We start from the raw sequence: 27,505 nt of genomic DNA, 5'->3' as shown, positions 1-27,505 counted from the left end.
ATTTCCTGAGACCCTGCCCACACGTGATGCACATGCATACAGGCACACACACACACCAAAATCAAAATAAGCAAACACCAGTGGTTGGAATGTAATTTAGCCATAGAGTATTTAAGAAACCCTGTGCTTAGAAAGGACGGTTGGGGGGGGGGGCATGCTGGAAAGGGACCATCAGGAGAGAGGAACAAGGTGTCAGTAGAACTTCTGGGAAGCAAGACTCCTGTATGGTAGCTCTGAACTTGATGTAGAGGGCTCCAATTGAACTATGCTGAGAAAGGGCCATGTGCCATCCCTGAGATGTCAACTGTCCTTGTACCATCTTTATTTAGGCAAATTTTCACTGCAGTGTACAGAACAGAGAACTTACAGGTTACTAGGACACAGCCTGAAGAGTGTTCCCAAGTGAGCATGTGGTTAGCAGGGAACCAAGTGCAGAAGTTACATTTCCACAGTCCAGGGACCCTCCAGAACACCCTTGCAAACCACTCTCTCTGGCCTGTAACATACATGAACTCCTTCCTTGCTTCTTGCTGTGTGTTCATCTGTGTGCCTCTGTGTGTGTGTGTGTGTGTGTGTGTGTGTGTGAGAGAGAGAGAGAGAGAGAGAGAGAGAGAGAGAGAGAGAGAGAGAGAGAGAGAGAAATGCATGCACATGGAGTCCACAAGTGTTTTCCAGCTTATTTTTTGAGGCAGGATCCCTCACAGACCCTGAAACTTGCTGGCCAACAAGTCCCTGGGATTCTCTGCACTGGGATTACAGAAACAGATCACTGTAACCAGCCAGATTGTCCCCCTGCCTTCTTTTTAACATGGACATTAGGAATTCATACTTACACTTAACCAACTGAGCCATCTCCTCAGCCCCAACTTTGCCTGAAAAAATTATTACTGACCAAGTAAATATTTATTACAGAAAGCCCTAATGCCTGGTTTAAGGTCTTAGTTGAATCTCACACAATGTGTGGTGTTTCATTTTAATTGTCAACTTGACCCAATCTAGAATCATCTGGGACAACAGTCTCCATGAGGGGCTGCTGCCTAGATCAGGTTGGCCTGTGGGGGCTGTCTTAATGGATATGGAAAGCACCGCTTTAACTGCGGGCAGGCCCAGGCCCTGACCAGGAGACCCCGAGCCCTGTGAGATGGGCAGGCCAAGCTCATCCCCAGCAGACGTGTGTCCATTGCTCTCTGCTGCACTGTCACATCACAGTTGTCTAGATTTGTTGGCAAAGATGGATTTACGAGCGAAAATAAACTCTCCCCCAAGTTGCTTTTGTCACAACATTTTATCACAGCAATAGAAATGAAACCAGGCTAGGGCATCCCCCTTCAACCCTGAGCCTCTAGTTTCTCACTGTAGAAGAGAGATTATTATCCCGTGTTTCAAGGTGTAAGGACCAACCAAGCTCTCTTATGGAAAAGTTCATCACAGAATGCAGAATGCTCTACACATAGAAGGTGTGCCTTTCTTCCTTTCTTCCCCTGGCAGAAGTTACACTGGCTTCTCTGGAGTTATACTGAAATTACTTTAAAGTAGCTAGACAGCCTGGGCTCCACACTCACGTCCTCTGTGTAGCAGTTTTAATTTTACAGGGGATTACAATTAAGAGAGTACCTGAATCTTAGAAGAAACTTGGAACTTTAGACTTTTCAATAAGTTTGAAACTATGGGGACTTTTGAAGTTGGACTGAATACACTTTTGCATTACGATATAGCTATAAGCCTTTGAGGGCCAGGGAGGGGAATGTGGTGATTTGCAAGAAAATGGCCCCCACAGTGGTTGACACCTTTAGGTGCAGCCTTGTTGGAGTAGGTGTGGCCTCGTTGGAGGAAAGTGTGTCACTGTGAGGATGACTTTGAGGTCTCTTTTGCTCATGCTATGCTCAGTGTGATACACAGCTCACTTCCTGTTGCCTGGGCAGTGGTGGCTCACTCCTTTAATCCCAGCACTTGGGAGGCAGAGCCAGGCGTATCTCTGGGAGTCCTAGGTTAGCCTGGTCTGCAGAGTGAGTTCTAGGACAGGCTCCAAAGCTACACAGAGAAATCCTGTCTCGAAAAACCATTAAAACAAAAAGGAGTTGCTGGTGTCTCTTCATAGCAATAGAAACCCTAACTAACACAGTATTACTATAATTTTTAAAAGTCGGAATGGGGCTATTTCTTTTTCTTTCCGTCCTTCCTTCTTTTTTTCTTTTTCTTTTTAGACAGGGTCTATGTAGACTCTTGCCTCCTTCATCCTGAGATTGGCTTTCATATTTCTTTATGAAAATAAAGATGTTGAAACCTAGAAGTTTATAAAGTGTGCAAGTTTCTATTTCTTATATTTTTGGCTGTGAGCCTGGCCTTTAGTGCCTGAGCCATCTCTCCAGCCCAAATTTCTATTTCTTAATCTAGGTGCTAGAAAAATAACAACTGTGATTTTTTTTTTCAAATATTTTCTATACTCAATTTTTGAGAATAGTAAGTGGAACTATGAAGGAAAGACAATAGTCCTTGGATTAAAGAAGTGTGCTCTTCAGATGCATACATAATGCTGAGAAGTTAGAACCATCAGATGTGTTCAACTTGATATGTGTTAGCCGACCAGTTCAATTTCCCTTCCTAACAGGCCCATCCATTTCGGAGTCATTACCAAGGAGTCTTCCTACCCTGCAAGTTGTCTGGTATCTCCAAAGAACTCTAAGTCAATCCTTCTTAGAAACCAAACAGGGCTGGGGAGGCACTCTGTTGGTGGAGTGCTTATCTAGTATGCATGAAGCCCTGAGTTCAATCCCCAGGACCATATAAACTAGCCATGGGCACAAGCCTATAATCCCAGCATTCAGGAAGTTGTAGAGGCAGGAAGTTCAGAAGTTCAAGGTCATCTCTAGCCCATACAGTAAATTTGAAGCCAGATGGACTGTGTGAGTCCCTAACATAAACACCACCACCACCAAAACAAAACAAGTAACATAATGGACTTGAAGGCGATTGTAGCACTTAGACAAAAACCACTATTGTAACACATCAACTCTGAACTCTGAAAATGGAAACAGTTCAAGTGGGAGGAGGGAAGAAGGGCAAGGGAAAACTAACAGAAGAGAGCTACAGAGCCTATCAGCCACCAGGCGTGTTTGGGACTCTCCAGAACTGAAGAGTGCATTAAGAGGTAAACACAGACCTCAAGAAGCTAATAAGTTCGCATTGCAAGGTCAGCATACTGACAGTGTCCAGAGAAACCAAGGCCTCAAGTCTGCTAAGTGCTGCTCTACTTCAGAAGGCCCTGGCCACCTCTTACCCACCTGCTTGTGGCTGTGACAATCCAAGAGGTCATTGCTGATATAGGCTTGCAGGACTGTCTCCCTCTGCTCTCCGGGATGGGACGTGGTCAAGCGCTGCAAAGAAAAACCAAAAGTAACAAACTCTTACAGAGGCAAAGGTAGTCCCTGAAGAGTGAGCAGATGGTCAACCAGCAGGGAGGAAGGTGTGTGTGTGTGTGTGTGTGTGTGTGTGTGTGTGTGTGTAGTTGGGGGGGTGGGCTAGCTCAGAGTGGGCTACCTGTAGAAGGCTCTCAATGACGCTATCCTATCGGGACTGATGGACAATAGGGGTGGGGAGGCAGATGGGAGAGAGGCTGGCTAGCTGGTTGGAATTTGGGAAGCCATTAAATCTGTTATGTTGCCATATGAATTTGTGTGATATCCACAGGGGAAGAAGAGAAGTTTTGGTGGGAATCATGTGTGGTGTGCAGGTGCACGTGGCCGTGTACAGTTTGTCAGGACAGGAGAAAGCTGTGTTCCTGACAAACATGCACATGTGCTTGCTTTCCCAGGAAAAGCTTAAATAAACACCGTGAAGATCAGCATCTGCTTCTGTATGAGGACAAGCGGGCTGTGTTCCGAATATCCTGGTTTGCAGCACAGACAAAGGCCCGGCCAGAGCCAATAGACACAGAAGACAGGAGGGAGGGGAGGCCTTCGGAGGGAGGGAGGTGCTGCTGGCTGACCTGATCACCACTGAAGAGGGGACTGCTAACGGTTGTGCCAAGAAAGTCACAAGGGGAATTCCTGTGGAGCCAAGAGGCTGGATGGGGCACCAGGGAAGAGCACAGAAAAGTCACTGAACCCCTGCAAGCCTTCCTGCTTATCTGGCGAAAGTACCGGTTCTCTGTGGAAAGGGAGGTCCTGACCCAGCAAGAGGCCAGAGAGTGGACAGACTGAGCCAGCAGTGCTGGGTGGCAAACTCAGGCAAGCAGGGTGAGTGTGGTGACACCAGAAGACACAAGCAAACCAGGCTTGGGGCAGCCCTTGATGATCACTCAGGCCTCAGGCTGCCCCCCCACCCCGGTCAACCACAGGGTTCTCCCCTTGGGCCCCGTCTTCCTAACAGTTCCCAGTGAGGCACAGTCCAGAAAGCCCCAGCAGACGCTAAGTACCAGTGAGGACTTTCTACTCAAAGGGGGAGAGATTGCTCAGAGAATTCTAATCCCAGTGCACCCTGAAATACGGGTCCACAAAGGAGCTACACTGCTCTAAGGGGAGCTAGAATGGGCTGTCTGCTGAAAGGCTTTGGTCAGTATTTCTCAAAGTGCAGTTCAGAGAACTCTGGCCATCCCCAAAACTCTTCCATGGAATCGGAAGGGACATGGCCCTTTTCACAGTGACACTAAGATGGGTTCTGCCATGCTCTTGATCCCTTTCTCAGAGACTATGTAAGTGTGACACTGGTAAGTCTAACACAAACGCAATCTCTGAGAACCCAGGGGTTCTCCTCAAAGATGACAATAAAGATGCTTACACAATAATGCTACTCTTCGTGCTCACTTTGTTTGTCGTTTGGAAACCAGTTATTGTTATTTATTTGAACGTATCATTTGTTTATTTTACAGAGAATGATAAATTCTTACGTTTTCTATTTTAATTTTCTAATACTTTAAAAACTCTTAAGATAAAATCCAAATAAACAAAACTCTGGAGTTCTCAATAATTTTTAAGAATGTAGAGGGATCTGGAACACTTGAAAACCAACCACTGGCTGCAGCTGGTCAACCTAAAGAATGAAGAGGAAGGGAAATCCAGACGAGGCCGGTCAGTGTTTGTCCTGAGGCCTACCCAGTGTGGCTAACCAGTCAGTCTTGTACCCAGGGCTCTCTGGAGTTGTGACTGAGCTTGGACCTAATGTGCAGGCCCCAAGCTGAATGAGGCCTGGCCAGGTAGGGGCGGACTGGCTGGGGCAGCTGCCACATTACACAGGAAGTCAACTGTAACTGACCTTAGTGCATAGTGCTTTAGAACCTATTTCAGGAGCCGATTTTCTTGCTGGGGTGGGGCCTCACTATATAGCCCTGGCTGGTCTGGATCCTTCTGTTTAATTCAGGCTGGCCTTGAACTTACATAACTGTACCGACCTCTGCCTTCTGTAAACTGGAAGTAAAGACATGTGCTCCCACACCTGGCTGGAGCAGCTTTTATCCTCAGGCCTTGGTGGCAGGCAGCAGGAAGGGATTTTAACAGAGGGGTTATAAGATACTAGCCAAGTTAGCAGGTAGCCAAGCAGAGAAGCAGTGCTGGAGTTTTCTTTCTGTTGTTTGTTTTTAACTTCAAAGGGAAGATACCTACCCAGCGCAGGGCCTGCAACAAGAAGGCTTTCAAGCGGTCACTGCCCCAAATCAAATCCTTCTTCAGTTTCTCATAATCCAGAGAGGGCAGTAATGGTACATCCTTCATCTTCCTACTCAGCATGGCAAGTTCAGAGAGAAGAAAAAGGGCAAAGGGGCATGTCATTCCATCTCACAAGCATCAAGATACCTACTTAGACTGAAGGAACCAGCAGTGGCCTGAACGCCACCCCAACTGTGGGCTCCCAGAATAGACGGAGCCTTCCCCTGGGAGCCTAGTATACAGGCCAACACCCAGCTCAGCCAGCTCAGCCCTGCCTGATGGGTGGACTTGATATGTCTAAATTTATTTCTTCTTAGATTTCAATGGCATGCAAATTTCCTATAATTAGAAAAAAATTATATACTGGGTTTTGTTTTTATTTTTGTGCTCACACAGGGTCTCTCTGTGTGGCCAAGGCTAACCATCCCACCTCAGCCTCCCAAGTGCTATGATTACAGGCTATGTCACTTAAGCCCAACTCCCCACACCCATGCTGACTTCTTGACTTTGCTAACTGTGGAAGGCTTGTGTGAAATATTATGTAAAATTTTGGGGAGCTGGAGAGATGACTCAGCAGTCAAAGGCACTGGCTGCTCTTGCAGAGGACCCAGGTTCCATTCCTAGCACCAACAAAGCAGCTCACAACCATCTATAACTTCAATTTCAGGGGACTCTGTCCTGTCTTCTAGCCTCTGAAAGCACTGTGTGCATATGGTGTACATACAGGCAAACTGGAACACACATACACATAAATAAATACATTTTCAAAAGAGAATTTTTCAAAAAGAACTTTTGTAATAGTCTATTTACATTTCAAAATTAATATAGCAAAGTGGTTATGGAGGCTGGTACTTATAATTTGAGAATTTTGGAAGCTGAGGCAAGAGGATTACTGCAAGTTTGAGGCTAGCTTGGACTACATCGTAAATTCAGCCCAGCCTAGGCTATATAATAACAGAATACCACTTTAAAAATTTAAAGTGTAAACTGGGCAGTGTTGGCGTACATCTTTAATCCCAGCACTTGGGAGGCAGAGGCAAGTGGATCTCTAAGTTTGAGGCCAGCCTGGTCTGTAGAGCGAGTTCCAGGTCAGCCAGGGCTATAGAGAGAAACCCTGCCTCAAAAACAACAAAAATTAAAGTGTAAATAGGTTCTCAAAGCCCAATTTGCTTCTGTTGTAGAGGCAGGGCTTCCTCTGAAAGGAAGGGAAGAAAACAGCTAGCTCTATTTGGCCGTGGACACTGGCTAGATTACCACACTGCCATGATTACCCACAAGGTCTATTACCAAGCGGCCCAGTATTCTTCTACTGATCAAGAAAATGGGTCACACTTCCTCCTATGTCCTCTTAACGCCCTCCACAAACCCACCCCTTTTGATTTCTGTGGGTGGCCCTGACCTGATGTCACTAAGGATGCTAGCCTTGCAACTACTGTCCAGGAGTGTACTCATCACACTCATTCTCAACCTGCAGCATGAATCCCCGACTCTTCTCTCTATTCGTAAGAGTTGAGGCACAGAGGCATAGTGCCACAGCTGCTGGCAGAGGTGGGATTTTAACCGGGCAATTCATGCTTGTAAGAATTACACTATACTGCCACCAAGTGGCAGCTGAGAACATAGCCCCAAGACCAGGGAGACTCAGGCAGGGGAGCAGTCCAACTGACTGAAGCCACCTCTGGTTCTGAGTCAGCTCATAGTTCCTACCCCCACATGCTGGCATAGAGGTTAACCAGAACCTACTCTAGCCCCTATATCCAGGTTCAAGCTTCCCCCTTCCTCACTTCTGCCACACACAGCTGATGACATGCGTTATCACACACTTCTGAGCAGGGATGCTTGGGCAAGGCTATCCTGAGGACCTGATCACAGGTGAGCCAGCAGAAGACACTGAACTTGACACTGCCATGCCTGCTGACTGTGAATGATGGGATGGAATTCATTTCTAGAGAAATCACAGTATCAAACAAATAGTGTTTTTGCTATTTCATGCTACCTTACAAGACTGTTAAAAGATAATTCTACTTTAGCATTATTTATACTCATTGGTATTTCCTTTCGTATCCACATGTGGTTGAATGTTTAGTAAAACTATATTGAATTCCAGTTTCACATACAGATATGAATACAGGCTGGAGAGATGGCTCCGTGGTTAAGAGCACCGGCTGCTCTTTCAGAAGGCCTGGGCTTGGTTCCCAGCATCCACATGGTGGCTCACAGTCATGTGTAACTATAGTTCCAGGGTGTCCAATGCCATCTTCCAGCATCTGCAGGCACCAGGCACACAGACCATATACGAACTAAGCACCCATACACATAAGATAAAAGCAAGTAAAATTTTAGAACATAATTGATAAAAACTCCTAAGAATGGTTACTTACTCAGGTACCAAGGAGGCTCGTAACATGGTTGAGGCCTGAGGGGAAGACAGAAGCAAACAGCCCATGTTAAACACTGACGGCAATGCATTAAGCCTAGCCCCATCGAACAGCACATAAACAGTCATTTGCAAAGTGTTCGGGGCAGCAGTGTCCTCAAGGCCAGCCTGGTCTACAGGGGGAGTTCCAGGACAGCCTGGTCTACATGGGGAGTTCCAGGACAGCCTGGTCTACAGAGGGAGGTCCAGGACAGCCAAGGCTATACTGAGAGACCCTGTCATGGAAAAAAATGAAAAAATTACAGGGGCTGGAGAGATGGCTTAGTGGTTAAGAGCACTGGCTTCTCTTCAGAGGATCCAGGTTCAATTCCCAGCACCTACAAGACAGCTCACAACTATCTCTAACTCCAGTTCTAGGGGGTCTGGCACCCTCACACAGACATACATGCAGGCAAAACACCCATGCACATAAAATAAATAAATACATTTAAAAAAGGAAAAATATTTACAATCCCCTTTCACCTCACCCCTTCATCCTGTGCGAAGGCCAATTCACCATGTCCTTTACTGACAGTCATAGTCCCATCTAACTTGTCGTGGTGTTCAAGTATACATCATCATCTTTTTCCATTATGGGCATTGCCAGGTTAAATATGAGGAATATAGAGGAATAAGAAATGTAACATGAGGCATGTGTATGACAACACAAACCAAATGTTCAAAAAAAAAAAAAAAACTGAGATTTCAGGAAATTTGAATATAGGCTTAACTGCTGGCGGATCTGTTTGTGCGTTGTGTTTATTTCTTAAATCTCTCTGTTAGATGTGGGTGTTTGGAACTGGGTTCAAAGGACTTGGAGAGAAGAGGGTAGGTGTAGCTAAATGGCAGTGTTTGCCCAGCACCTCAGTTTGCAAAGTCAGAGAAACCAGAGGGTGGAATAAAACAGACCCGAGAGAAAACCGAAGCAAAGAAAGGAAACAAGCCCACCAAGTGTCATCAATTCCTGAAGCCAGTGAGGGACACAGTGGGACTGTATCTCCTTTAGGAGCTCTTGAAAGTATGTGACTCTCATGTCCCAACCCTGGGCATCCAGAGACACCAATCAGCACTTGACGAATGAATGAAGATGGACTCCCAAGAGTTACTCCAGCACCGCCACCAATACCAGTGACCCTGTAACTGATTGCTTCCCTCTGCCAAGTTTACAGACCACAGAACCCACCTCATAGAAGTCAAGCCTCCTTCCTTCCTTCCTTTCCTTCCTTCCTCCCTCCCTTCCAGCCTCCTTCTCTTCCTCCCTTCCTACCTCCATTTCCCTCTCTCTCTCTCTCTCTTCTCTCTCTCTCTCTCTCTCTCTCTCTCTCTCTCTCTCTTTCTTTCTTTCCCTGTGTAGCCTTGGCTGTCCTAGAACTCACTTTGTAGATAGACCAGACTAAAGATCCACCTCCCTCTGTCTCCAAGGGCTGGAATTAAAGGTGTGTACCATCACTGTCAGGCCAAGCCTCACTTCTAAATGCCTCGTGGCTATGTTGCGGTGCTGGGGTCTGACCCTAGGACATTGCAAGTGCAAAGCAAGCAAGCTACTTTATACGCCCATCAGTTTACATATTTAAATCCTTGGCTGATTTAACTGAAAAAAATTACCTAATCCTATCATGAGCTTACTAAGCTGTCCAGAAACAAGTCTGATGTCATCTACTCACCTAATATCATCTCACACATTAAAGGCCGCAGGATGGGAAGGAGGAAGTCAGTTGGGTCAAGTGAGGACATGGAGCTGCTAAATGTTAATATCCACACCCCAAGTACAAATTTTTAAGAATCACTGAAAACAGCCATTCCTAGTCCCTCCCAGTAAAACTCATCACTCCCACCCAATAAGACGTCTTCTACCTCAGGCTCTCCTGCCACACTGGGCCAAGGGACCTTCACCAATCACCCTTGGGTCTCCTACCTCCCCCTCATTATACCCCCTCTCCCCTCCCCTCTCCAGCATCCTTTCTCTTTCCCTTCCCACTCAGCTCTGCCTACATGCCCAACAAGAGGCAGACCTGCCCCAGCCGGCCCTCTGCCCTTTCCTCCAGGAAGCGTCCACAAATTCCCCTCTCCTCTGGCACAACTAAGCTCTCTCCAACTTCTGTGCTGTGTGCAGTGTGTTCCCTCCCTCCCCCGAGTAGTTCCACCTGGCGGAGAGTCTGCCTATAGAGGACACTTGGTGATGTCTGCGGATACTGTAGGTTGTTGCGCCGCCGTTGTATCCAGGGATTATGTGATTTTCTGGGTGGTTTTTGAAACTGGGACTCATGTAGCCCAGGCTAGATGCAAACCTGCTACATAAACAAGAATGACTTCAAACCTTTGATCCTCCTGCCTCCTGCCTGGAGTACTGGGACTTCAGGTATCCACCACTATCCTTGGTTTTATGTGGTGTAGAGCTTGAACTCCAGGCTTTGTGCATACTAAGCATGTACTCTACCGACTGAGCCATGCCTAGCATCACGGCCTCGCCAGCTCGTTAATCATCTCACTGTTTGCTAACTACCAGTCAAATCTTTTCAGATTTTAACTAGATGGCTCCAGACTTGACATCCCCCCGCCCCCCGACCTAGAAAGCCAGTGAGAGCAACAGCGTGGGTGGGGACCGCAGTGAGGTCAGGGACCCCAGCATGCTTTCTTCTTCCCTGCCTGCCCTGGAGCTGCTCAATGGAGAGCACCAGCTGTAGAGTAACAATTTGAGCTTGGCCTCCACACTGACCCTGGGACTGGCCCTCTCACGGTATGGGGACCTCAAAGAAGCTCCATTTCTTTCCTGGCTACAGGTTTTGAGAGGGACCTCATGTAGCCCAAGCTAGCTTCAAAGTCACCATTTAACTGCGAATGGCCTTGAACTTCTGGTCCTCCTGAATGCTGGGACTACGGGTGTGAGCCACCACTCCTGGTTTGTGTGGTGCTGGTGATTAAGCCCAAGGGTTCACTCATGCTAGACATTAGACCAGCCGAGCCATGTCCCAGCAACAGAAGTGTTAGTCATGGCACACAAACACCTATGAGGCTTTCTGAGCTACTGCTGAGCAACCCTGGACATGCACCAGATCTCTGAGGTGCCCACTGCAGGCTCTCAAGCCAGTTATGAGCACGGCTAAGGTGTCTGCATCTAAGTCACTGCTCCACGGTTGTCAGCACCGCAGTGTGTACAGTACATGCAGAGCCCAACAGCGGGAAGGCGACAGCCCCAGTGGGAGAACATCTATCACAGTCAGAACTAATCCTCTACTGAGGTAAGTGGATTTGTTTGTTTTGAGACAGGCCCTGGCTGTCCTGGAACTCAGAGATCCGCCTTCTTCTGCCACCAACTCCTTAATGCTGAAGGAGTAAGCCCCAGAAAGAACGCCCTAGTTATGGAGGCCTGAGGATGCTACTTGACTTCTAGGACTCCATGCTGAGGCAAGAAAAGGACCAACACAGCTCCATGGTGAGATTCAGAATACAGTGCTCCCGACCTCCCTGAGCAGTTAGCTTGTAGAGTCCACCCGAGGAAGCCTTGAAGGAATGCTGGGAAGCTTCTTCAAGACACAGTAGATCAAGCTGTGAACCAAGGTGTCAACTACTGAATCCAGTCAGTGAAAGCTCCTGGGATTCTCATTATGTGGAGACAAGGTGTACACAAGCCACGGTGAAAATGCAACACTTCATCTCTCCTTGGCCACAGGAAGCCCTGGAACCCTGCCTTTCCTGCAGCTGTGGCCTGGTGTACAAGGGGGGGGGGGCAGCTGCAGGCCTGGGGCAGCTGGTGGAAACAACCTGAGGACCTGTGAAGGTGTCTCTGGAGAGCTCGGTGCAGGTGCGCCATCAAGGGAAGTACTCCTAGGGGGCAGTTCAGGAGGGAGAGTAACCCTCTAGCAACACTGCATAACAGTGAACCAGGAGTCTCATGAGACAGCTTGCTTCCTCAATCAAAGTTGGTTTGTCCTGGGCCAGGGTTAGTTGATGGGGGATTTCTTTCTGTATATGTTTCTCTTATTGGTTGAAGAGGAAGGCAGTTTGGAGAGAACGGAGCCCAAATTCCCAAATATTGTTTGTAAGTGTTTGTTTTCATTTAAATGGGATTGGCTAATGAACACAGTCAATCTCTTTCTAAAGAAAAAATAGGGAATGTGATATAGAAATGTATACTTTGCCTTGGTATGGATTTTGATTTATTGATACAAATTTAAGGTCAATTGTTATAGGTGTATTTTTCCTCTTGTTTAGGTATTGTGTTTATACAGCCCAAAATGTAATGTATAATTAAATACAAATCATAGATAATCACCTATAATAGTCAAAACTTATGTTAGTTAGGTTTTCTAGATATACAGAGATATATTTGAGATATATAGTCTTTAAACCTTTCAAAGACCTACAGTGGTTTAATAGATTTTTTTCAAGTAAAGAGACACAACTGCTCCTGGCCACACCGATTATGTCAGAGAGGAAAGTGGGCATCAAAAAAACTCGTTACACAATTTACCTTTGACATGACAAGACTAACTGCTGAACTTGTAAAACAAGATGGGACAGTCCTGCAGGATTCCTGCTTCAAGGAAGAGTCTGCCAGACATTCTGCAGGACAGAGAAAAATGACTGACAAACTGCCAATACAGTTTGAAATTTCCTGTTTCCCAGAGAAGTCTGCCAGACATACTATGGCCTATGGGCTGAAGATGGATGCCCCAACATTACAGAAGAACTTTGGGTGACTGTCCAGGCATTGAGATGTCTCTGTCAATACTAGAGTTTGTATATTATCCTTTTGAGGTCTTTGATGGAGTTGAAGACAGATAGCTATGGTTAAAGTTTTCCTTAGTTATGATAAAAGAGAAAAGTTACATATAAAACTTTAGACTCACAAAGATAGAATAGATAGAATATTTTCTTTAAATTTTGCCAAATGTTAATGGATTAAATATTGTTAACTATAGTTCTTACTTGGTAACTGTTTTGTTATATGTAATTTTACTGTTAAAATTAAAAACACTTTACTTAGACAGAAAAGAGGAGATGATGGGAGATGCCCTTCTATATATGTTTCTCTTATTAGTTGGTGAATAAAACACTGTTTGGCCAATAGCCAGGCAGAAAGCATAGGCGGGCTACCAGACCAGGAGAAGGCTGGGGAGAGGAAGGCAAAAAAAGGAGATGCCATGTAGCTGAGGAAGGAGTAACGTGTCTGGACCCTTCCCCGGTAAGGTGAGACCACATGGAAATACTTAGATTAATAGAAATGGGTTAATAATTAAGAGAGCGCCCTAGCAATCGGCCAACAGTTTATAAATTAAGTCTGTGTGTGTTTATTTGGGGCTGATCAGCTGTGGGACCAGGCTGGAAAGAAACTCTAGCAGCAGTTAGTCTGCAAACCCTGTTTTGAAAAATGTGAGCATAAGAAAGGCTGAAGAGCCTGGCAGTGGCGGAGCATGCCTGTAATCCCAGCACTCAGGAAGCAGAGGTAGGCAAATCTCTGTGAGTTCAAGGCCAGCCTGGTCTACAGAGTGAGTTCCAGGACAGCTAGAGCTATGTAGTGAAACCCTGTCCCCAAAACACCAACACCAACACTAACAAAAAAAAAAAAAAAAAAAAAAAGAGAGAGAGAGAGAGAGAGAGAAAGAAAGAAAGAAAGAGGAAGAAATGGTTAGCCCATCTAGGAGTATAAAAGGGGTGGCAGCTTGACACCCTCAGCAGCATGCGCCTAGAAGGCAGACAGAAAGGGGGCCGCTAAACCCTTTTAGGCCACGCCCATTCATTTACACCATGCCTCAGCTATGCTTAAGTGCATGAGCATGGACTGTGGACCCTCCTGAGGAGACTTCCAGAGAGGCTCAGATCACAGTGGGCTACACAAGGCCTCCGCCTGCAACTGGGGGAGCACCCCTGAGGGGCTGTGTAGCCCGAAGCGTGGGTACTCTGAAAAAGAGCTGCTTTCCACTAAAGGACGGGCAGTCACGGAGCAAGGGGTTAATGTGACTGCTACTGCTAGGGCACCTGACTCCCTCCTGGGGCACAAAGCTATCAACAAACAATGTACCCAGAAAGCTGAGTGACCAGCATGGCAGAGGCAGCCTGGCTCAAAGCCAGGAGAGAACTAGGGTCAGTCTCAGCAACAGCAAGCAACTAACACAGCAGAGAGGAGCTCCTCTGCCAGATGCAGAGGACCAGTGCGCATGGGTGACGGGGAGGAACAAGCCCTGGGTGACCTCCAGGTGCTTCCCGGAGTGTCATTCTCCATGACAGGAACAGGGCAGAGTGCATGGTGGACACATAAAATGTTCCTGCTGGGATGTGTAGGGGTAGTCTGCAAGTCTATGTCTGGAGCTAAGCAAAGTCAGAGCTAATGGCCAGTAATGGTTCCACCAGCTGACTAGAGTATGAGGTCTGAACTGTCATAGATTGGAGGGGGAACGACACAGGACACACATCTGCGGGTGAGGTAACAGCAAGGGGACGGAATCTCAGCAGACAGCTCTCTCACCACACTGAGCATAAAGCTGAGTGGCCACGTGGCCAGCCGCAGGTACCCTTCGAAGAACTATTTTACTCAAACAAAGGACAGCGTGGATGCAGTTCCCCTCCAAAGTTCCCATTTTCTAGGTCTTTTGTGGATTTACTGCTATCATGGAGGTGTTTTAACTCTTATTTCCAATACACCCTTTCCTGGAGATGTGGGGAAAGGAGGGCTAGTTTCCAGTTGGCGTTGTTTGTCCAAATAAGGATTCATTTAAATGGAGATATCTCATGAACTCACAAGCCCTAGAGGCCACTACTGGGCCTTGGGACTCCCCTAGGGGGTGGGGGGATATGGCTTGTATTTCAGCCTAAGAGTTGGCCTAGGCTCTTTCTCATGGTCAATCGCCCTCTTACCCAGTCCCTCAAGGCAGCCCTTAGCATGGGGTGGGAAGGTCATCCATCACCTGTCCTCGAGGACTTCTTGCTCATATATATCTGGAGGACAGTGGTGGAAAAGGGAAGGATGGGCCATGCACTCTCACAGCCACAGTAGCAGAAGCAAATGTAGCTGCAGCTTCTAGACAGCCACAGGCTGGATGGTCACCTCCACACCAGAAACCACACTGTCCAAAAATTAAAACCCTACAAAGTGCCAGGTGTGGTGATATGCATTTAATCCCGGCACTCAGGAGGCAGAGGCAGGCTGATCTTTGTGAGTTAAAGGTACCCTGGTCTACATAGTGAATTCTAGGATAACCAGGGCTGTGTAGAGAAACCTTGTCTCAAAAAAAACTAAACAATGTTGGGTGGTGATTATTGATATCCTGGCTTCCCCCTCTCCCCCGGTGCTGGGCAACCTGGTCCCGACTCTTCTCCCTCTCCTGCTCCCTGTTTTCTCCTCAGCACCCACCTGTCACTCTACACCAGCCCTCTCCTGGGACTGTACCTTCTCCTTAGGGGACCTTTCCTGGTCAAGGGCCCTCTCTAATCCTCAGGCTCTCTGCCCACCCCGGGATCACTCTTCTCCAGGCTATCTTCCCTCGCCCCAGGATCCAGCTTTGACAGGTGATCGTTCCTCACTGACAGCTGTCAAGGCTGTCAGAGTTGCATGGCTGTGTCATGCATGCATTAGGTAGCAGCATAAGGACTCTGCATGCAGAAACCATGTGGAACTGGGGCCGGGAAGAGCTGGGCCAACGGCAGCTCCATGACTCCAGCTTCAACAGCTCCAGCTGTTGGTTCTAAATCACTCCATTCCCTATAAAAGCAAGCGCCTCCTGCCTGTTCTCTCCTTTCCATTTCTGACCCCTCCCTCCCTTTGCTCCCTTTCCCATAAACTCCACGTGGGTTTGTTGAGTTTGGTGGATCATGTTTCATCGCCCGAAGCTGCATCAAAGAACACCAGTGATACTGTACTCAAGAGGATCTCTGAGTTCGAGGCCAGCCTGGTCTACAGAGCAATTCCAGGACAGCAGCAGGCTTACTCAGAGAAACCTGGTCTCAAAAATCCATTCAACCATTTTGAGTTTCAGGATAGCCTGGGACTCAGTCTCAAAACAATAAAACACACACACAAAAGTACTATTAAGGATGAGGTGTAGAACAGCATGAGCATACACACTTGTAAAAGGTCTGGAGGATGTGTATTTGACCTAGGCAGCAGGTAAGCCATGGGAGACATCTGTGTTGAAGGGAAAGGTTTGTGGTCTGTCTGCCACAGTTTTGGTTAAACTGCCATTTTCGAGCTGAATGCTCATATAGCCCTAGCCTGAGTGGTTGAGCTGACTCTTCAGCAGGTCATAGAGGGTTGAGTGAGCACCAGGCTCCCTCTAGCTGCGTGTGTGTGACACCTGTGTAACCTGAGCACCAGCCATGCATTCTGTAACAATGGGGACACAGGGGCTGACTGGAGAGATAGATACTCAGAGCGTAGGAGCGTTTGCTGCTCTGGTGGAGGATCTGAGTTCAGTTCCCAGCACTGACATTAGGTGGCTTACAACCTCCTGTAACTCCAGTTTCAGGGGATCCAACACTCTTCTTCTTGGTATCGGATTCAAGCACACATGCACATAATTATTAAAATAGCAATAATAAAATGTCTTTGAAAACAGGGATACAGTCTAGAAAATGCAGTTGTACAGGATTGTAGGCTGGGCATGGTGGTGCCGGAGACAGAGGCAGAGGCCTACACAGTGAGGCTGCCTATGGTGCCATGAGAACATCATAGTACTCAGGGGCTGCTGTGAAAATGTCATTGCAGTATGGATGTCTTTCCAGAATCTTAGAAAACAGCCTTATCTCTTGTGCTCGGGGAGAATTCAGACTTCTTTCTACTAGGCGGCTGATAACACAGTGTGATTTCTACGTATCCCAGTTCTGGCCCTGATAAGGCAAACATGAGGGAAGCTAGGGTGAGGTCAGCCACACAGGGACAAGGTGACATGCAGTATTCAATATTACAGGACATCTAGGAGAATTCTTTACCTCACAACGCCAGAATCTAACTAGTGCCAGTCCTGGAAACAACTGGACCCGCCAGTCGGCTCAGATAAGGCAGTATTTGGACACAGTGTTCTGGGCATGAGAGACAAGCCAGGTGAGCCCCCTCTTCTCCTGGACAGTGTGAAGCCTTCTGCCAGCGTGGCCCTTCTTTTTTTCTGGGTAGAGGGATGACTCACTGGGTTTGTGTGACAGGGCATACCTGACTCTGCACCACCTGTCCACCCATTCCTGCTGACTGCAGAGCTTGCCAGAGAGTAAGGCCAGCTATTGCTAGACTATGCTGCACCTGTGTGGCAGCTCTGGAGTAAGTCCAGATCTTGCTTGTCTATGCTGCCCCCATATGGCATCTCTGTGGTAAGGCCAGCTCTTGATCCTCTATGCTGCCCCGTGTGGCGGCTCTGGGGTAAGTGCAGCTGTCTGGGTTTGGTAGGCTATTCAGAACTGATTCCTGGACTCAGTGTAAGAAACCTCTCTCTCCACAAATGAAGCCCATGCTCTCCAACAGGAGCTTTGTCAGTGCTGACGGAGATCTTTACAAACCCTCTGATCAGTCCTGTTTTCCAGTTCAGAAACTGGATGTGAAGAAGTCCAGATCTGAAAGCAGTGCAGTGAATTTTACAAACACTGGCTGGCCAACTCCCTGGCTCGAAGCCCTAATGCTAACCCTGCAGGCCTCACAGGAAGGTGCATTCCTAAAACCTGGGTAGTCAACACTTACTTTATATCTTTAAAAACAGCCAGCTCCTAAGATGTCTACTCGCTAAATCTCCCATGGCCACATCCCAAGGCACAGGCTGCACAGCCCAGTCTGTCTGTCCCTGTGTGCACAGTGATCAACATGGATAGCAGCTCTTCAGTACTTGAGTAAACACATAAGCATAACTGATCTGCAACCTTAGAATGTATCCCTCCTACATGTAACATACAAGCAACCAACCTTACTGGAGAATTGCTGGCAGTAGTGGTTGGACAATTGGGCTTTTTTTTTGGGGGGGGGCTAGAGAGATGGCTCAGCTCTTCCAGAGGACCTGGATTTGATTCCCAGCAACCACAGAAGAGCTCATAACTATAACTTTAGTCCCAAAGGATCTGCCACCCTTTTCTAGTCTCTGTGGGGACTGTATCCACATGGCATACAGTAATACATGCAGGCAAAATGGCCATACACATAAAATTAAATTTTTTTTAAATAATCATTAAATTTTAGCCAGGCATGGCCTATACCTTTAATATCAGCACTTGGGAGGCAGAGGCCGGAGAATCTCTGAGTTCAAGGTCAACCTGGTCTACAGAGCAAGTTCCAGGACAGCCAGGCCTACACAAGGAAACCCTGCCTTGAAAAAAAAAAAAAGTAGTAAATAAATATATAAATAAAATTTAAAAATGGGTTTAGGCAGGCATGGTAGTGCACACCTTTAATCCCTGCATTCAGGAGGCAGAAACAGGTGAAGATCTGAGTAAGTTCCAAGATAGCCAGGATTATGTAAAGAGACCCTATTTCAACCCCCCCAAAGTAAATAAATAAATAAAAGTTAAAAAAAGAACATTTTAAAAAACAAATTTATAGCAAATTATAAAGTATGAATACTTGGAAATTTTCATTAAATTTTTAATTTTAATTTTAAAGGGCACACAGAGAACCTAAAAGCACCTATGTTTACTTAAGGGATGTGCATGTGTGTGGGCACACATGAGTCGGTTTTTGGCTGTGCTTCCTGGCCCATGCACAGAGCATGAATCATGGTGTCTGGAAACATAGAGTATTACCTAATAAAATGTCCTACCCCCATCCCCTAGCTGCAGCAGCAGGGCACGCCTTGAAGCCACAGTCTCTTTTGACATGGGCTGCTGGAGAGCTCAGGGCCAAGCTGCAGCCAGTAGTTCCCAGGTTCAGTGAGCACGCCAGGCACTGCCAGACCATTCTTCACCCTGGCGTTCGCTTGACTTACTCTTTCTTCTCTTTCATCCATAATCTATTTTAGTTTATGCTTTTTTCATTTTTCATATTTACCTTTCTCTACCTTTCAGTAAGCTGCCTTAAACCTACTTGAGTGTGAGGGAGGCTGTAATTTTGTTTTCAATACTAAAGGCAGCCTCTGTGAAGATTCTAACGTGAGCGTGAATCCTATTTAAAGCTGCACTGGCCCACAGGGTACTGCGGATCATCAGGGACCCTGTCCAGACCTAGACCCTCAGCTGCACCCTCCTCATAAACAGTTTCCCTTCTGGGAGTTTCTAGACTGCCAAAGACAACTGCATCAGAGTCTCCCAAATGCCATTTTCTCAGACTTCCATTCTCATTAGTGAAGTCACTTTAAGTCTGGCAGGGCAAACCCAGGACACCCTCCCTCAGCGCCTCACCGTCCCAGGCCTTGTGAAGTCCACGCTGTGAGCCAGGTTCTGTCGCATCTGGTTACTGAAGAGGCGGACGCAGACACTCTGCAGGTACTCGGGGGTGATCTGCAAGGACAAGGCCGGCAGGTGAAAGGCATGCAACCTGCCCAAAGAAGCTCTAAGGCTCACTACCTCTTGGCATTTCCTATGGGCGAGATGAAGGCAGAGCCGTGCCAGAGACCTAGAGACGGCATCTCAATGGACTTAATGCTGCCTGCAAGATGTAAGACTCTCAGCTACTCCTCCAGCATCTCATTGGCCAGCATGCCGCCATGATGCTAACGGACTGCTAATGTTTTCTTTATAACAGTTGCCATGGTGGTGGTGTCTCTTCACAGCAACAAAACCCTAACTAAGGCAGTCACAGAGAGTAACAAAGGGGAAATTGGGTTTACTTTAGCTCACTACTGCAGGGTGTCACTGTGGAGAAGTCAGTAATAGAAACTTGGAAGTATCTAGTCACATCCAGTAAAAGACAGAGAGAACGCATGCTGCCCACACTCCCTCTGAATACACAAAGGGATGCTCCTTACCATCTTGCCACTGACCGTGGCCTCTAGAGAATCCACCAGCTCGGCTGTGACTCCAATGAGGTTGTGGTAGTCAGCCTGGATCTTGTTGTACCGCTTGAGGTAGGTCATGGCCCGGCGCTCGGCCTCTACCAGCTGCTGGTGGAGCTGCTGCAGCATTTCTAGGAAGACAGTCTACATTGGAGCCAAACACAAGGACAGCGGTGGCAGCAAACACAGAAGCCAAGTAACCATGCTCTTCTCTGAGGCTGCCAAGCCTTCTGCTGTGATGCTTCACAGTACCACACAAGAGGTGAGCCAGGTAGGGCTTCTGTGCAAACACAGCCACAGACAATAAGATCCATGTTGTGTGCTTTCAGAAGGAAAAGCAAATTCTCTTAGTGACTGAAGAAAAGGCTATCCTCCACATCATGTCCAAGAGCCAGCTTGAAAGTGGCTTATTTGGTGCTTCAAGGCAGCAGGGCACTCAGGCTATGGCATTGGGAGCTGCTATTTTTAATCAAATCTGCCACGAGAATCAAGAACAAAACAGAAGCCAGGAAAAGGAGCAGTGACATATGGTCAAGACTCACCTTAGTTGGTAAAGAAATTAGCTCTAATAGAGAGAAGCTTAACTGTGTCTGGCCCTTTGTCTAAACTCAGGTGTAAGTGAATCAAGCCCTTTGTATTGCTGGAGGACACTGCAGAAATCTGCATGGCTACCACAGACTCAGAAATGCAGAAATATAAATTGGTTTGAACGACTTTCCAGAAAAGAGCAATGGGAGCCCAGCCTGTGCTACATTCAAGACTCTGTCAAAACCAAAACCAAGCATATGGATGCCCTATCTACTCAAGATGGCCTTGGGATTTCTACAGTCAGCCGGCAAGGCATCCAGATGACTGAAACTCAACTTCTAATGGGTCAGGAGTGTTTTATACTGACAGCAGAATCCAGTGTCATCCACAGGAAGCTTTTACAGGCATAATAGAGGAGTTACAGTCATGGCAGCTTCAGTCCAGATTTCAGAGGAAAAGCCCACAAAGCTAAGCAGTGTGCTGGGATTGGAGTCCCTGTAAGCAACTCCCAGTGAGGCAATATATTATAAATCTCTAGCAGTGGCATTGACGCCAGCAATGTGCAATGCCCCCTTAAGACAGCCGCAGGCAGGATGCACAACCAGCCTGAGAGTGGCCACATGGGCTGCCACTGGCAAAGCCACAGACGGAGGCAAAGCTGAGGGGTCCATATCCTACCAAACTGCCCCAAGTACTAGACTTATGAGCTGTAGGGTTTCATGTTTGCCATTCTGTGTTTGGCTCTTGCTTTAGGTATTTCACCATGTTTTATTTTCCTGTTCTTTCCTTTTGGATTAGGAACCTGTGACCTGCCCATATTCTGCTATTGGATACGTTTGTAACTTTTTTGTATGTCTTTTACAGAGCTCAGAGCTGGGTTTTAGCTGAATCTCTGGTATTGGGCATCTGAGCAATGCTAGAACAAGCAAGCTTTTAGGGGCTCTCGGAGACAGAATCGTGTGTTTTCATTGTGAGATGCTCATTAGCGTTTGGGGCCAGTGGCACAATCCAACAGTTTGAATGAGTGTCTCCCATAAATATGTGCTGGAGGCTTAGACCCCAGGGTGGTGCTACTGGGAGGGCACAAAAACTTCAGGAAGGACCCAGCCTGTCTTCTCTTTGCTTCCTGGTTCATGATATAAGAAGTATGTTCTACCACGTCACCAGAGACCCAAAGCAACCAGGCTGCCTGATCTGGAACTGCAGCCCCCAGAACAGAGAACTAAATCAACACTTTTGCTTTGTAATTAACTGCCTCCAATATTTATTTCATTGTGATGATGGGCAGAAGGGTAACACATGAGGAAACCAAGGACAAAAACAAGCATTCAAAATCTTCTTGTCTCATGCTACCAGACTCTCAGATGTGTCACAGCTAAATGATCACTCATTTGCCAACTCCCTGGTAAGCTGGATTAAATAATTTACTAATCCTTTCTTTCTTTAAATGGATGGGAACACTAGCACTCATCCAGAGGACCCAGGTTCGATCCCCAGCACCCATACTGCCACTCGCAACCACCTATAACTCCAGTTCCAGAGGACCCGGGGCCCTCTTCTGGCCACTCAGGGCAACAGGTACACATGGGGTGCATAGACTTCTGTGAAGGCAAACGACTTTATACACATAAAGATAACCTTTTTAAAAAGTTTAATTCTCTTAAACAAAACGTAGAAGAACCAGGGAAAGAAGTTCTCAAATCCTCTGAGATTGCTCTTCTTGGAAAAGAGCAACATTGCTGTTTCATGGACCAAATTATCACATAGGGAAACTCCATCCTCTGGGAGCTGAGGACCCTGCTTTCTTAAATACTTGTGTGTGAAGCTCACACAGACACTTCCCAGCAATTGAAGGCATTTCCAAGACAGAGTATCTAAGACAAGACCATGGCGAAGCTAACTAGCTTTTCTCACCTTACTGAAAGATGAAATGCTCTGGTAGAAATTATTGCCATGGAAAAAAAGTATCATTTTATGTAAACACTCAAGACTGGAATTACTTTGAATGTTTAAAAAAAAAACTAGAAATGCTGTCTAAAAATGGAACTGCATCTGACAAGCAGGAGGTAAAAAGCTGAGCTATTAAAATAATTTCTCTGCTCCATACTGGCTGTGTGCTTCCCGCCAGCCTGTGACTTGGCTGTTTCCCTTTCCTCCATTTCTTACTTATCGAATATGCTGGCCAGGATGCCACACTAGCCATCCTTAAAGAGTGGGTCTCAAGGAGCTGCACAGAGCAGGGTCACCAGGCAGGCATTCTGTAAATATTTAGACTCTGAAAGCCCTCATTTGCCAAGTCCACAAATTCTCTCCGTCTCTGTTTCTTCTCACAGCTTAAAGTTGAGCTGGCAAAGCTGTTTTCATGAAAGCAGTAATCAAGATGATTTACCTTTGCTATTCTGTCCATTCTCCTTCTGGGACAAGAAAGCAGCTCAGGAAAATGGCTGATAAAGAAGAGACTGATCATGACAGTGGAGGCCGGAGCAAACAACCACACCACAATTTCTCAGCTGCTTGGTCACTGCCACCCCTCACTCCATTGCAGTGGCCTCCGTGACAGCCATGTGCCACAGTATTCCCACAGCCTCCACACTGGCCGGCTTGCCCCTAACAGAGGCCGTTGCACTGCTGATAAAACCTTCCTAATATTCTTCTGAACCCATACCCCTAAGACTGTCACTACAGCTCTAAAGCCTCAGCCTGAGGACACAGACTAGGGGAGGACAGGGTCAAAGGCTGCACCTGGAGCTGGGCTGCCTGGCTCTCAATCCTAGCTCCCATCTGTTTGTACAATGAGCAGAGAAATGCCTTTGGTTTATCTTACAGATCTCTTCCTTCTCTACTAAGGGCTCCATGCACACAAGCTGTGCGGGGCCATTTACAGTGTATACTTCAGCGACTTTCTGTACATTCAGAGCTGCATATCCGCACTACAATCACCTCTGCTTTTCTTCTTCCTCTCCATTCCTTTTTTTTTTTTTTTTCCTTCTCTCCCAGGGCAAGGGATCAAACTCAAACCTTGTGCATAGTAAGATACATTCTCCAGCCTCATATGAGATGACTTTGGATAGATGCTGGCCCAATAAGAAAAGACACATGTTCTTGTAGACTAACAACCAGTGGGAAATAAATCAATCTCCAATGGGTGGGGTGACAGCACATTCTGGTGTTTTTGGAACAGGCTCTATTTATAACTGTGACACTGTCCCTCTGCATTCTCAAAAGTGTCCCCAGGGGAATTAGATTAGGATAAGGGCTGTACAACTGTGTCTAGTTGCTAAAAATCAATACATTTGACACTTATGATGGGTAAGCTTTACAGTATATAACTATGCAACATGGTTACTTAAAAGTCTAGATTTGAACAACCTCGAGGCCTCCTAAATGACTCCATGACCCTTTGCAAAGGAACATTTTTTCCAAGGAGATTTTTAAAAAAGAGTATAGAGTTTTTTCGTTTTTCTTTACCAAGACAGTTTCTAGGCTGCTGACACCAATATAAGATCATAAAGCTAGAAAGAAGGTTCAATGGTTAAGAACACTTGCTTCTCTTCTAGAGGTTCTGAGCTCAGTTCTCAGCACCCATGTCAGGTGATACACCCTCCTGAAACTCCAGCTCCTGGGTATGTGGACACTTTCTTCCGGACACACACACACACACACACACACACACACACACACACGAATATATCTTTCAAAAAATAAAATGAGACCATGGCCAAGTCTCAGAAATCCATGAAAGTCAGCCTGTCCAGGTCATGGCAAAGCCTCCACAAATGCTTAACTGACCTCATAAAAAAACAAATGCATCAGATCCTTGACAGCTTTCGGGTCTAAGACAGCCAAAGCCAGTGTTGTTGCTATAATCCCAGGGGTCCCCACTCACTTCAAAAGGATACATAGATGGTTAAAAGTTTTGGCGTGTTACTGGCTTTAAAAATTAAAGCTAAAAACTTTTCCAGCTTCAGCTTTAATTCTGGAGTCCAAGAATCCTGAAAAAAGAAAAATAAGTAAATAAATCATGACAGAGTTAGATGACCACTCCTGGAGGGTATCACACTACATGTGGAGGGGGGGGTGGGAGGGGAGGGTGGTCAGGGTGCATGTAAGGGTGGGAGAGAAGGAAAGAGGGAGGGAGGAAGAGGGAACTGGGATCAATATGTAAAATAAAAATGAAAAATAAATTAATAATAAAAAACTATAAAATAAATAAGTAAATAAATAAATAAATCAGCTCACTAAATAGCCACAGTATCAACAAAGCTGTGGGATTGGGTTAAAAAGCCCAGTAAGCTGCAGAAACCAAATGTGAAGCACCCTGTCAGGGGTGGGAGAGCATGGAAAACAGGTTTTCTGATGTGTGACTGATTCATTTATAAATAATTTAAGGACACGCAGCAGGGACAAATAACTTGCATATGATTAGAATATTTCATGAGATTTAAACACAAGCATGATAGGTAACATTATTAGGCTGAATACCAAAATTAATTAGGTATAGCCTAGGCATGCATGCCATGGTAGATGTGACATAGACAATTATTTCTTAAAGAAAGGGAATCATTTCTACTCATCTAGACAAGAGGAAAAAGGTGGGACCTGACACACTACCTCATGTCATGGAGAGCACTGTAATACAAGGTTAGTTCAATCTACACCTGAAAATTAATTCCTGACAGTGGTGGTGGCACACACCTTTAATCCCAGCCCTTGGGAGGCAGAGGTAAGGGATCTCTGTGAGTCTGAGGCCAGCGTAGTCTATGGCCCGGGCTGTACAGAGAGAAATCCTGTCTGAAACACACCCCTCCACCACCTCCTTGTTGGGGCGGAATCTCTCTCGTTTTCGCTGTTCTATGTATTCCAGGCTGGCTGACCTGACAGCTTTTGAGCAATTCTCCTGTCTCCATTCTTTTCTCACTCTAGGAATACTGAGATCAGACTGTAGCAACCACATCTGATTGTTTGTGGGTCCTAGGAATTAAAACAAGGTTGTTGCACTTGCTCAACAAGTACCTTTACCTGCAGAGACATCTCACCAGCCCAGTCAAAACATTAAATTTTCTATCAGATTTATCCTTTTTTATTTTATGTGTGTTTTGTCTGCATGTATGTGTGTGTACCATGTGCTTGCCTTGTATCTGTGGAGATCAGAAGAGGGTATCACATACCCTGGTACGGGAGTTATGGATGGTTGTAAATCACCATGTGGGTTCTGGGAATTGAACCAATAAAATGTTCTTAACTACTGAGCCATTTCTCCAGCTCCCCAATCAAGACATTTAAAACAATTGGAACAGGGGCTGAGAATGTGGTTTAGGTGACAGAGTGCTTGTCTAGGATACTAAATACTAGCATGCTAGAACAGGAAACTCAGTTCTTAATATTGCATAAAATTGGGCATGGTAGTGCATGCCTGGAATTCCAGTACCGAGAAGGTAAAGGCAGGATGATCAAGGCAGAAGTTCAAGGTCATCCCAGTTATATGCTGAGTTGAAGGCCAGCCTCACATGAGATCCTCAAAAAACCAAAACCAAATATTTGGGACCCATGAACTCTCCAGTCAACTTGCTCTGGTTTTGGTTACTATTTTATATAACCAACCAACAGGTACTTTCCACTCAATTACTTCTCGGACAATGTTCTTGCAACCAATAAGAGCACAGGCTCTTATTTCTACTGTTTTTAGCTTTGAGAAGGACACTTTCTGAGTCGGATGAGCACTGATCCCACACTTCCAAGGAGAAGTGTGAAGGGCCCAGAGAAGCCAGGCCGGCTCTGATGAAGTCTGGGAAAAGCCACTCCTCCTCTTCCTATTCCTTCCTGTGTGGAGCACAGGCTTTAGAGTGCCCTTGGCTGCTTGACTGTCTTTCCAGAACTAAACACTCGATCCTTCAGAATCTCCCGTGGAATCCTAATATACGGCAGGACTACAAAGGATGGGGGACTGAGCCCAGGGCACAGCTTCATGGTTTCCCCCATGGCCTCCTGCCCTCTCCCTTGAAGAGCCTGCAAACTTCCATTCTCCCCCAGATCCCTAGTGAAGACTGAACTTAGGATCCTCTACATGCTAAGCAAGGGCTCCACCCTGAGTTACATCCCCAGCTCCTTTTACTTTTGATTTTGAGATAATATGATCTCATTAAATTGTCTAGGCTGGTCTTAAACTTGTAATCTTCCTGCCTTAGTCTCCCTAGTAGCTGGGATTTGTACACAAGGCTAGACCCCTTCATCCCTTTAAGTCTTTACTCACTAAGCTTACGTCAGTCCCTGGCATCAGCAAGCACTCAGAAATTTTCCCTGAAATAATCATAAGTGCCTCAAGTGTTTCCAAAAGAGGGTGTTCACTGCAGAATGTGCAGAAGATACACTGATCACTACACAGAAAAGAAGTGGTCATGCACACTTCAAAAATTTTTATTATTTACTTATGTGAATGTGTGGGTGCCTGTTCATGTGCCCAAGGAGATAAGCCATGTGTTAGCTCCCTGAAGCTTGAGTTCCAGGCAGTTGTGAGCTGCTAATATGAGTGCCGGGACTCAAACTCAGGTCCTCTTCAAGAACAATATATGCTCTTAACCACTGAGCCATTTCTCCAACCCATAATGTACACTTTTAATCACAATACTAGGAAGACAGAGTGCTTGGTGAGTGCAAGGCCAGGCTACATAATGAATTCCAAGCCAGCCAGGACAACATGACATAGTAAGAGTCTGTCTCAAAAAAAAAGAAAAGAAGCTGGGCATGGTGGCCCACGCCTTTAATCCCAGGACTCAGGAGGCAAAGGCAGGTAGAGCTCCATGAGTTTGAGGTCAGCCTGGTCTACAAGTTCCAGGGCAGCCAGGACTGTATAGAAGAGACCCTGTCTCAAAAGACACGAAGAAATTTCCTTCTATTGACACTGCAACACATATAATATGAAAAAACAAACAAACAAACAAACAAAAAACCTTGATAAAATGAGGTTCCTTAAAGAAAACCCTGACAAGAAAGGAACCGCAGGGCCACAAATGAGTGAAAGTGAGAAT

The 27,505-nt window shown here is 46.3% G+C and overlaps 1 protein-coding gene across 1 annotated transcript in view; it reads right to left on the bottom strand.

The window, feature by feature from the left end:
* Nucleotides 1–27,505, bottom strand: part of Armc9 (armadillo repeat containing 9) — a 91,369-nt gene that overhangs the window by 52,916 nt on the left and 10,948 nt on the right. Inside the window, exons 6-12 of the mRNA XM_051190705.1 lie at nt 24,380–24,472; nt 22,870–22,894; nt 19,926–20,083; nt 19,360–19,458; nt 8,021–8,055; nt 5,598–5,709; nt 3,282–3,374 (exon numbers count right to left, since the gene is read on the bottom strand). Coding sequence (XP_051046662.1) covers nt 3,282–3,374; nt 5,598–5,709; nt 8,021–8,055; nt 19,360–19,458; nt 19,926–20,083; nt 22,870–22,894; nt 24,380–24,472 — 615 coding nt within the window. The remainder of the gene's footprint in view (nt 1–3,281; nt 3,375–5,597; nt 5,710–8,020; nt 8,056–19,359; nt 19,459–19,925; nt 20,084–22,869; nt 22,895–24,379; nt 24,473–27,505) is intronic.

This window comes from Phodopus roborovskii, unplaced genomic scaffold (genome assembly GCF_943737965.1).
Source record: "Phodopus roborovskii unplaced genomic scaffold, PHOROB, whole genome shotgun sequence".
NCBI lineage: Eukaryota > Metazoa > Chordata > Mammalia > Rodentia > Cricetidae > Phodopus > Phodopus roborovskii.
The sequence above is the reverse complement of the archived record's forward strand: the minus strand, read 5'-3'. Positions and strand labels throughout refer to the sequence as shown.